Source organism: Plodia interpunctella, chromosome 9 (genome assembly GCF_027563975.2).
Source record: "Plodia interpunctella isolate USDA-ARS_2022_Savannah chromosome 9, ilPloInte3.2, whole genome shotgun sequence".
In the NCBI taxonomy this organism is placed as follows: domain Eukaryota; kingdom Metazoa; phylum Arthropoda; class Insecta; order Lepidoptera; family Pyralidae; genus Plodia; species Plodia interpunctella.
In genome coordinates this window covers 4,723,151-4,735,640 of record NC_071302.1, presented here as the reverse complement: position 1 = coordinate 4,735,640, position 12,490 = coordinate 4,723,151, and the positions used below count along the sequence as shown (strand labels likewise).

At 34.6% G+C, this 12,490-nt stretch overlaps 1 protein-coding gene across 1 annotated transcript; it reads right to left on the bottom strand.

Annotated features, from left to right (window-relative positions):
* Positions 1-2,013: 2,013 nt before the first annotated feature.
* On the bottom strand, positions 2,014-2,895 carry LOC128672676 (uncharacterized). The gene has a single exon (XM_053749973.1). It carries the CDS (start codon positions 2,893-2,895, stop codon positions 2,014-2,016), a length of 882 nt encoding a protein of 293 aa, XP_053605948.1.
* Between the last annotated feature and the right edge of the window lie 9,595 nt (positions 2,896-12,490).

The following is a 12,490-nucleotide window of genomic DNA, read 5'->3' as shown; positions in this document are numbered from 1 at the left end:
TCCCTTAACTGCAACGATCTGACTGCGGTTGGAAAGATATGAAATCAACCATCTTAACAAATTGCCATGTATCCCATATGCAGCCAATTTAGCCGAGAGTATTCTGTGGTCAACTTTATCAAAGGCTTTAGAGAAATCAGTATATATAGAATCAACTTGCTTGTTTGATGCAAATGCCTGACATATGTAATTTTTATATACTAATAAATTGCTAACAGTTGACCTCCCAGAAACAAAACCATGTTGAAAATTAGAGATGGCTTGCTTAACATGGCTGTAGACGTGTTCATAAACAAGAGACTCAAAGATTTTTGCTATACAGGATAAGATGCTAATTGGTCTATAATTTTCACATTTAGTTCTATCCCCTGATTTATGTATCGGCACAACGTAGGCATTCTTCCAAACATTAGGAAATATACCACTATTGAGTGATTTATTGAAAACAATGAACAATGGTTCGCTTAGCTCATCACAGCATTCCTTGACAAACAATGATGGTATACCATCTGGCCCAGGCCCCTTATGGGAGTCCAATGATTGGATTTTTTTGACTATATCTTCTCTGGTTATGAAAACATTATTTAGTGTTAGATTAAGTCTGTCAGGTAGTGCAAATGCAGAATCATTATTGTCAGAAATTTCATAGACCGAAGAAAAGTATGTAGAAAACAGTTCACAAATGCCTTGAGGGTCTGTAGCAAATTTATCACCATGACTCATAGATTCAGGAACACCCCTAGTTGCACCTGACTTTTTATTATTAACAAATTTAAAGAATTGTCTAACGTCCTTATCTAAGTTATTTTCAACCTCCCTCTGCATAGATTTGTAACATGCGTCCATTAGATGTTTGCTGCGACTTCTCAACATTTTATACGTGTCGTAATCCCTTGGGTTGGCAAACTTTTTAAATAATTTATGATATTTTTCCTTTTCACGAAGACATTGAATAAGGGGATAACTAAACCAGTACGGATATAGATGAGGGTTACATTTTTTCAGCGGTGTGTACAATAGAATAGCAGAATTAATTTCCTCGTACAAAGCTTCTACGGCGCTATCGATATCCAAACCATCAAATAGATCATACCAGTTAATTTTACCTAAATAATCTCTAACATTATCGAAGTTGCATTTATAAAAGTTAGGTTTTAAAACATTAGGATTCGGCTTCATAAGATTAGGTTTGCCATTACAATAGTCAAGATTTATCAGTAAAGCCGGATGATGGCGGTCAAGATTTAATAGTGGGTCAATTTCATTTACTTCTAGGTCATTTATAGTAGATAATACTAGGTCTAAGAGGCGATCGTTACAATTTCTAAAGCTATTGTACTGTTTGAGATCACATAACGCCATTGTGTCAAAAAGAAAGCGGTCCTTGGAGGAAACAGCAGAGCCAGGGGTAAGTCGCGAATCCAAATCAGATTTATTCCAGTATATTTCAGGGAAGTTAAAGTCGCCTACCAGTATAAAATGTCCTGAAGAGTTGTTATTAAGAATGATATTTTGACAGTGCGTCATAAATTTACTGACATCATCGGAAAGGAGATAAGGTGGAAGATAACATAAGCATATATTTAATGGAGAATGGTTTGAGGACTTGGGCAGTATAGAAATCCAGACATCCTCAAAGTTACTGTCCCAGGACGATCTACGAATAACAGTATAACATTTTTTAATAGCCACGATTACCCCTCCTCCCTCGTCCTTCCTCCCGTTATAAGAACTTTCATTTCTATCTCGCCTGAATACATTGTAACGCTCATCAAACATCTCCTCATTAAAAATACCTACATCCAAATTTGTCTCAGTCAAGCAAATTACATCGTAATCACTGTTAAGTATGTTTAAGTATAGCTGATGTGTTTTAGAACGCATACGATTTACATTTTGATAGTACATAAGCATAATCAAATAATTCAATTACAAAGTTATATAGAAAAAAAAATATATATATATAATAATATGAGAAATAAATATAATTAAATAATCACTATAAATATAAAACTATTTGATTTTCGATAGACAATCCTTGTTTTTAATGTGGATCGCCGGAGAGTTCTCATCTTTCCTAACATAAATGTTTCCATATTTAACCCATACGTATCTGTATTTTCCTCGGGCTGCTACTCTGGACAAGGCGAAAAGCTCCTTGCACTCTGGTGATAGGTGTTCAGAAACGTAGACAGGACATTTGTCGCCCTGTATCCCTAAGTGCACAGAACTTAATGTGTTACCGGGGTTTGATTTGTTGTAACGCTTGACAGCTGACAGGAGAGTATCACGGTGGCGCATAGAGGGCAGTGATAGCAAAATGTTACGTGGGCGGCTCGATGCAGTTGTAGGTAACTTCGCAACTCGGCGACAAGTACTAATTTCAGTATCTGTAGTAGGTAAGCTCACTGCATTATACAGATTCTTTACGAGCGTCATAACATTCTCGTTTCTCTTTTCGGGCACTCCCTGAATTTCAACATTAAGGCTACGCGATACTTTTTCTATCGATTCCAGACGTCTTTGCAAAGCATTCAAATCTTTTTTCAGATCAGTATTTTGTTTCTCAAGTGACTTAACCTTTGCATCAGTCGACTCGATGTCCGATTTGAGCTCTTTCTGCCCGTCTTGTAAAAAGTCTGTAGTTTGTGTAAATTCAAGCCTGACTTGGTCAATAGCAGCAACTACTTCTTTTTTTATGAGGTGGCTCATACTAGATTGAAATGATCTCTTAAATAATTCAAACTTTTCATCCAATTTTGATTCAAGTTTAGAATCCAATAAATTCGCGATACTTTGCAGTGTCACTTCCCCTCCCAGAGACGGGCGTACTGAAGCAGAAGGCTGTGGATTTTGTAAAGAGTTATCAACAATAAGTGAGTCGTCGCATGACATTACTGAGTCATCCAAAACCACCGCTCTCCTAACTGGTGTGTTTGTGTTATCCCCTTTGCGTCGATTAGTTATATTATAGCAAGTAGGACACTTCCATAGCGATTTCGATTTTAAGTCTAGTTTAGTGAATGTATTCTTATCTATATTTAAGCATCTCAGATGGTAATCTTGTTTGCAATATGTGCACAAACACATTTCTCTTTCGCCGACTGGTGGTAAAGTATCTCTGCAGGCAATACAATGTTCGTCGCAATTCGCCATATCGTTAGACAAATTATTAGGAAATTATTTTGCTAATAAAGGATATTATAAATTTCGTATTACTTTATCTCCTCAATATTTTAGTTGTTGAAAGCCAATTTTGAAGAAAATATTTTTGAAAAAATATTTTTATATTCTGCGACTGGGGATTGAACCATGAACTCTCGGATGTCCACCGTGCGTTCTACCGCTGAGCCAGTTTGTATTTAGTGTTAGTGACGAAATTATCAAACATATATGGACTCCTCATAACTTGCTCCGATGATAAATGTTACTCGTAAAAACAATCTTTTACGGTCACCCACTTTTGAAAAATGTCACTGATCACTTTGGAAGTTTAATTGTTTATAATTCTTGAAATATAGTGAGCACAATCACAGTTTTTGTATTGTAATGAGGTCCAAAAATAACTGCTTCCAGTAATATAAAATTCAGTGGTTAAGATGAACTTTTATGCACTAAAATAAAAATGTAAGTACAGAGCTAACAAAAACACGTCCGATGCTGGCACTACGTCATTGTTTTGATGAATGTGTCTCGAATACGCGCGTGATCGACGGAATGAATAATTTTTAAATGGTAAATTAAACCCATTAGCATTCTTTATTATGATTCAATGGTTGTCTTTTAGATAAATAATGCATTTAGCATAAAGCCTACCGATTTGTACTTTAACGAACTGTATTTTGTGCAATTAAATTTAAATAAATTCATCTCAAAATCATTTCAATTTTTTTTATGAGTAATATCATTTCGCGTGTTCATTTTTCGACGTAGACACAACAAAAGCAAGCATCGTTAATCGCGAAGCAGGCTGGCTCATAATTAACTTTCCTGCAGCGCACGGATTTACGTGGTCTTTGGGAACAATTAAATTTGCATAGGAAATTGCACCGAATGAGCTAAGAATAAGTTACTCCGGTGAAACTACGTTTTATGGCACTCTTCGGGCGAATAATGCATGTTTGAAGAGTTACGGTGATACGGGAAGCTGGACTAATAATGATTAATGAGAAAAAATAATATTTATTTATATTAGTCTTCATGTAGCATAGAATAGCAGATAAGCTCCAGGAATGCCAAGCCTAGGACGGCTTTGTCGATAAATATTAATATAAAAGGGATAATATATCTGGCTGTGCCGCCTCGTCCTGCCTGAAGGGGCAAATCTAAGAAGTGTTGGCTTGATGTCATAATCGTGAAGTATGATATGCGTGATAACGGTCTAGGGATGCCGACGATCGTGTGAAGTAGAGGCGAAAAAGTAGGAGAGCGGGCCTTGGGCTCCGACGCTCAATAACTAAGGAAATTCCCGGGAAAACGCTAAGCTGATGAGAAAGAAAAATGAATTTATTTTTTATCATGTTGGAGAAGTTTTTATAGTACAGTCGACAGCACTTCAATCTATTCAAATTCATTGCCACTACTCACGGCATTACAATGCTACGCGGCATGCATGTTAACATATATATAGACGGTCGCACATGACTTCTAGTTTAAAAGTTTCCAACTGGGAAGTTATGTTTGATGTCTTACTTGAAATACGGACATTACCTTATGTACACAGGACAGCGTAAGTTGTGAAACAGTTGCTTAACATGAGTAAATACAAGACCACCAAAAGGTATGCACTACTCAATACTTTATAGTTTTTGATTCATACATTTTACACGGTCGTGTTAATATTATTAGAAAATGTTTGAAATTATTTTAAAGAAGAAAAATTCGTAATGATCAAACTAGGTGATGATTTATTTTATAAATTAGCAACGATTACATTGTAGAAAGAAAAAATATTATTTTAAACATCCAAATTCTTGAAAACATCACTAATATCTACAACTCGAAGTGCTCTTAGAAGAGTAAATTTTATTCCTCGAATTACACCTGAAAAATATTAAGTTATGCGTTATGTGATTCTAATCGGTGCGATTCCAAATTGCATCAGATGAAATACCTCTTTATATTTACTCTTGCAGATGTAGTGTAAGTTTTATGACTGCATCCGTCGGACGTTTCGCTGATATTTTTCATATTTTACGACGTTTTGAATTTACGCCTCGAACAAGCGGCAGAAAACTTGACTCTTCCTTGGTATTGCCGCTTGAGCGCTTTTCATGTCTTACTGGAAATGTACAGTCAACAGCACACAAACCTAACCAGAATCATTGCGAATTCGCCCCTATTACCGGCGCATAAAGTAATTTAAAGATACATCGTAGTGACATACCATGCACCGGATAAATAAATAACAGATAAAATGTGGAAATATTATTTCCAGTGTAATGATTTTAAAAGCTCATACTCTAATAGCTACTAGATATTCCAATAAAATGTGTTCCTCATCAAAATGTGTCGACTTTGAATAAAGCCCGTACGATTTTTTAAAATAATATATTAATATGTATAAATAAAACATAATTGATTCGAATCATAAAATCATTGACACAGCAGCACAAGTTTTGTTGACTTCTAAATGCAAAAGTTTGTGAGTATGTATGTATGTGTGTATGTTTTAATATTTTTTAAATAATATATTAGGACAAATCACACATATTGAGCTAGCCCCAAGGAAAGTTCGAGACTTGTGCTATGAGGTAATAACTCAACGATACTATAGTTTATAACAAATATATGTGTATATATACATAGATAAATATCCAAGACCCGGGCCAATCAGAAAAATACCATTTTCCATCATGATCCGACCTCTCTATTCAGAGGCAAGCACTTTACCACTGCGCCACTGAGGTCATCTAATGTTTGTTACTCTTTTACGCAAAATCGAATAGACGGAATAACCTGAAATAATACATACGGTATTTTTATCACGAAATTCCCACGAGAGCGAAGCCCTGGGGGTTACCATGTCCCTAAATGTTGAACCATAAAAAATTGCTTCTAAATTACCATGTTCATTCATACATCACGGGTTAACTATGTATTTAAAATTATATAGTCATAAAGTTATTACAACTGTCGTAAAAATTTTATAAACTATTCACGTAACCATTTGTTTGGAAACCGCAAAATTAAAAAGGAATACGTCAGCACCAATAACAAAAGTTAATTTCACAGAGGAAGTAAACCTTAAAGCTGGCTTATCGAGTGGTTAGCGCAAACACGGGCTTTGTTATACAATTAACTTTTAATTTACTGCAACAACCTTATCGTGGTGACTTGAACTCCACTCCATTATTTTCAGGAAGCGAACCGTTAAACGAAAACCGTCTCGATTTTCTGAAATAGGCTGACTTTGCTTCTCTTTATGTTTTCATTCGATAAGAGCTTCTATCTTCGCATAATTAATGGCCAAATTAAACGAAAACCTGATTTATATTCCAATATATTCCATTCACAAGTAAATACCAATTCCAATACTATTTTGCGTAATCGAGTATCGCGTATTCAAAATACACCAACAGGCACTTTATTGTTTTAAATGTTCCGAAATATCCAGCGCGCCGCTGTGATTGCCTCACAATCCAATAACGGCAGATTTATATTACCATTTAAAATTTAATTTTACTTTGGAATATGCCAGATATGCCGATATGGCCGCAAAGGGTTGCAATTATGAGATGACGCGAAGTGAAGATGTCATTTCGTCCCGTCCAATTGAGGGTCATTCAATTTGCATATAAAGCGACAGAGGCGTCGATAGGACGGGACGGGCCTACATTCTGAAAACAGTCAACGAATTTCACAGTGTTTGAAAACAGTCCGAATTTCACGGGTTATGGCAGCTAAATAATGGGCAACAAGCTAGATAATGCAATGTTTGAACAGTGATTAGATAAACTAATGGTATATGTATGGGAATGTTGTGTATGATAAAGTAGCCCATATGTTTTGACCCGCTGTTTAGTTATATGAACAATTCGAATCATTCGAGCGCACGAGTAAACATCATTTCATATTATTTTAAGTAATTTTTTGGAACAAAAACACCAACTTGTCTCTCTCTTCTCTTGTCTTCCTGCGTCAAATTACAATTACCTACCTCATGTAATCATATTATAGTTTAATATTTCATAGGTAGGCACAGGTATACTTAAAAGTAGACATAATTTATTATAATTTATCGTTATCAACGCGCGAAGCCTCAGACAATTTATTGTTATGGAATTTGTTACTTCCAGAAAATTGAGTTGTGAATTTTTAAGGGAAAATGCAACATTGTCGCAGCTTCATATCGCATAGTTTTTATTCTTCCTCTTCCCAGCAGTAAATTCAAATTTTACTGGGAAACCGTTTGATTCTACGAATATTATACGAACAATTTTTAGTGCCGGAAATTCAAGTCGGGTTTTATTATATTATAGCGGGATGAAATCATAACGGAAAAGCGGGTAGATTCAGAATATTTGGAGTAAATTGTCTGACTTTTATTGACGCATTGACAATACTTTGTCGCATCTTCAGCATTGATTAGATATAATGCTATTAGCGGTTGAAAGAGTATTTATTGTAAGTAATAATTGACATATAAAAAGAACTACCTAACAGGGTCTCGATAGCTGCACTCGTGTCTCGATAGAGCACTGTCCCGGATTGACAGAGGCGTGGATTCAATACCCGCTCGATTCCAAAATTATTTAAATTGAATATATTATTTTCAAAAATTTGTTAAATACCATGTGTGATATGTGTAATAAATAAGAATTGTAATTGAACAGGAATGTTTTTCTTTCATTCATTTCTCATTCTTTTCGCATTTACAAGCTACAAGTCAGGTAAAATATTTTCTTGTTTGTGTAACTAGAAACTAGTTTAAATTTTGTTAAAATTTGAATTCCTTTAAGATAAGATTATACGGCACTCCTTTGAAGAAAAAATCTATTTGGCCTCGTTGTGTCGAAGAAGAGATGAAGAAATTCTGTTTTGCCTCATCGGGAAAAAATAGTACCAACCATGTACCATGTGCCAACTATGTACTTATTTAAAGCCGGGGGTCATAAATCTATGCAATAAAATGCGAGCGAGAGGCACGTGACTTCACAACCGAAACGAGATGTAAATATTTAGTGCTCCATTTTATTTGAACGATAAAACATTTATGATTTTCTTTAAGTTTTATTTTGTTAGCTTTATTTACGAGTTAACTGAACTTTGCTGTATGATTGCCATTCAAATGTCACGGATTTTACGGCCTCGTGATATTTGTGTTTAACTGAGGATATACATATTTTTTAATGTTTATTGTTATGGTCACAGACACAGATTTTTTAACTAATTTTGAAAATAATAATGGCTTGGATAAATTCAGGACTCTAGCGGAAAATATATTTTTAACAAATATTTACAATATTTGTTGCATAGTTGAGCGTGTGTGCGAGTATGATACTTCTATATTCTCAACAGTCCATGACAGACAGTGAAATTAAACACGATATTTATTGATTTCGCATTGAAAAATCATTCTGGAATTCATGTTTTTTTTTTTCGAAAAATGGGAATAAAAACAATTAATGAGAGGGTTGGGTGGTTAGGGTGGGTTGCACCAATCAACTTTGACGTTAACTTTAACCTGCGCTGAAAAATGCAAAGTAGCTTAACTTACTTTTCATAGGTAAAGAAAAAATAAAAATAGAATGTTGATATTTAAAGCTTTCATTCGCTGCCTTCCTTTATATTAAAAGCAGTCGAGCCGCTAAGTAATTAGTTAATTACATAAGTCAAATTTGACTTAATTAAAACGGAAAACAAAAATAAAATTTAATAAATTCGAAAATAATTGTCTTCTGAAATTTTAAAAGTTTATAGTTTCTTTCCTTTTAATCACAATGGTCCCAAGGACTGTTCAACACATCACACTTATTAATTTTTTTCAACAAAAAGAAAAATAAAGCAGGTGACAGACAGGAGTCTATCAATAACTTTGATTTTATTGTTTATTGTAATCCTAATAAATAAGACAAACTCAGAATAAGGAATCCTTACGTATTCGCGAGCGGTGATATAAAAGCAGAAAAACTTACAAAAGAAATATCAACAAAACGAATAAGAAATAGGGGAAATAGTTACGTGCCGTTTTGCGAGTTGAAAATATATTCGGCGGAACGAAATCGCGCGGAAAATTTGCAATTTAGAAGTAAAGGGGGAATGGCAATAAGCTATCGATTATGCAGATGCAGGCTTTGTGCAGGCTGCACTTATCTTTTCTACCTATGAAAAAGATTTGTCAAGATATTTACAATGTTTTGTGCTATTATTTGGCGTTGAAATTGGGAAAGGACCTTAAAAGTTAACAGAACTCTTATAGGATCTCTTTGTTGTCGTTCTTATCATGTGACAACCGTTCTTAGAAACGCTTAAAAGTATCAGGGAAAACTCTTTTAGCAGTAAAATAATCTGACATTTAAATAATCGCGATAAGAAAAAATGAACATTTATGTTGCCTATTTCCGATTTCATAAGGGAATCAAAACCTCTAGGTAATTCCCATTTACATATATTTTTATCTGTGTAGATAATATAATAACGTTTATTTGTATTTCATAGCAATACCAAAATAAATTACGCTAACAAAAGGTATAGGTACGCTTATTCGGTAAATTGTTTGCTAATTTATTCCTACACATAGAAGACAAAGACGTCTCGAATAGGTTTCAGGGCTGCGTGATTCGTAGTTTCCCCTACAGTTTCCTGCTGACTGATACGCTGGCACGCGACGTTTTTGTGGACTGCGAGAAAATGGCGGCGAAAATGGGACTGTTTTTCGCTGACTGATGATATTTGGATTTTCATATTTTAACATATTGTTGCTAAGGTCTTTCTTGCGTTTATGTAATAGGTAAATATATACTTTAATATATGACTTATTCGAGGGCGTTAAAGAACAATTGATATCTATTACGACTGGCTATTGCCCAAGGCTTTACGCATGAACGTGAACAGTATTTTTTCTTTATGAAATAGGCATATGGATATTTCATGGCGAAAAAGTACATTTGCAAGACGTTTGGTTAACTTGATAAAGTATGAAAAAATATTAAAACACAAGACTTTTCGCATTTAAAATCTCAAAATAGCTTACTCCGCGCGCCGAGTATCAGTCAAAATGAAAATACATAATAATAAATCAAAAACGTTTGTCTAAAATGCTTGTTTTCACATATCCCATAGCTGTACAAACAGATCGGATCTATTCACGACCTCTGCTCTGCCATATGCTTCTGACATACGACACTAGGGCAGAATGCCGTCGCGTACGTTCGCTCTTGTTGGTTCAGAAACTTAATACGGCACATTAGCCGAGCTTGTTTTGCCTGCATTATCTCTTTGATGCCCTGGTACACGTGTTTTTGTGACAGCGAAAGTGAATGAGAATTTCCTTTCCTTTTGCTGGTTAATTTACTTTTTTGTTGACGCAGTCGGTAATATGTTTCTGATGTTACTTTATGGGTATTGAAAGTTTAATCACATTTGTGCATAATACGGTTAAATTGACTAAAAAATAATAATGATTAAGTATACAATATTGTCAACGGAAAACAAACTTAGATTTAAGTATTTCATTCAAATTTGTGTGATGACTGGGTGGTCTTGATAAAAAATTAAAAGGTCATTGAACTTTCGCTTTTTCACAAATAAAAAAATAATAAATGTGTAATAGGTAATTAAAAACGTCATAAATTCAAATTAAGTTGCGTGCTCGAGTTTAGATGCATTTTCATCGTGACATTAGAAAACGGGCTATAAAAATGTAAGACGTTTTTTATATAAAAAGTGCGGGATATCATTAATCATGGGCACAATGCACGTCAGCCGACGTATGGCTTGAGGGGGCCGTCCAAATTTCCCGTATAATAGGAAAATGAATGGAAAACCTTTTCTCTTTGCTTGCGCCGATGAATAAACCGGTTGTGGCTTGGGAATTATACGTTGAAGGCTTCAAAACTAATTTTGCTTAGCTTTGTGATCTTATTTTATATTTTTATTATAGTATTACGAAAAGGTAAAGGTTGGTAGTTAAACGAGTTTGTTTATCGAAAATTAAGCGTATTCCAAATTTCATTATGTTTTTAAACGAATTTATCCATGAACTAACTCGGCAATACAAAGCAGTGCCAAATCCCATCCCGTTGAGTACCAAATGGTATCATTGAGGATAAAATGGTGGTCATAAAATAAACAGAATGACCCTGAATTTGCCGATATACTACGCATATTTCAAAGTAATTCGCTACGGCTTCCAAATTAGCCAATAAGTACTTTGTACTGCCCGCCATTATAACAAATGTCAGGATATGTAGTCTATATTCAGCTAACGTGGAAAAAAAATCGATAACTTACAAAAGTAGTATCGATTAAATGCAACAGCATTCAGTACTTAATTTTATTGCTAAGAACAAAATGTAACTTGTACAATTTGTTCGTAAAAATGTTAGTCTTACAAAAATATTATACTATATGTCATGTTTCTTGGGGATCTATAATTCTAAAAGTTACATATGCATTGAAGGGTGAGTTGCACCGTCAGCTTTGACGTAAATTTTAACGTGCGCAGAAAACGCAAAATACGCCATTTTGTCTAAACGTCAGCGGCGCGTTGATTAAAATCGACGTCAAATTTGATTTAAATTCAAAATTCATCACTTATTGACGTCAAGTTGCAACTCACCCTAAGTTTTAATTCCTTACGGGGTAAACAAAGGCAACAACGGTGTGCCTCAGAGAGCTGTCATTAATATGTGATTCGCCAGATGTTATTTATCATCGCCGCCATTATACAATTATCTTTATAACAAAATAAATTTCCCAATACGAGCTGCCCGTATCGAATTCTGCCAATTACCGCCTGGGTCCGAATTCGCCAATACAAGGGTAATTGATATTTACGGTGCATTAACCCCTGGATTATTGAGTGCAGATTTATTTTTATTACTTAATTATTCTATTTATTTATTCAAACTTTATTTACCTACTAATATGGTACAAAGAGCGGAATTAATACTAAAAGCATTTCTTACCAGTAAACCTTCGAGAAAATCTGAAATGTTATTGTACTTTTACATTAAGCAGATATTACTTTGGAATGTACAGATGTTGCCATTTTTCTTTTATCACTGATTGTTGCTAACATTATAAAAAATAAAAATAAGTAAATCAAAATTCTATAAGGCATTACGTACTTCTTTAGTACTTTTTCATAAATGGCGTATTGTGTGGTTCTGTCTTAGAATAGGGTATCTTCGTATTCTCCCGTAGATGACGTGAGTGAATAAGTAACAATAGCATTCCCAAAGTGAGTTGACGTCACGCAGGTGGCCCGTTGTAAAATCACAGCTAAAACTTGAAAAATATGCGTTTTACACTGACCTCGGTTTAC

Bases quoted from the DNA above. Each gene is read 5' to 3' on its own strand.
- LOC128672676 (XM_053749973.1), bottom strand. From the start codon at position 2,895: ATGTCATGCGACGACTCACTTATTGTTGATAACTCTTTACAAAATCCA.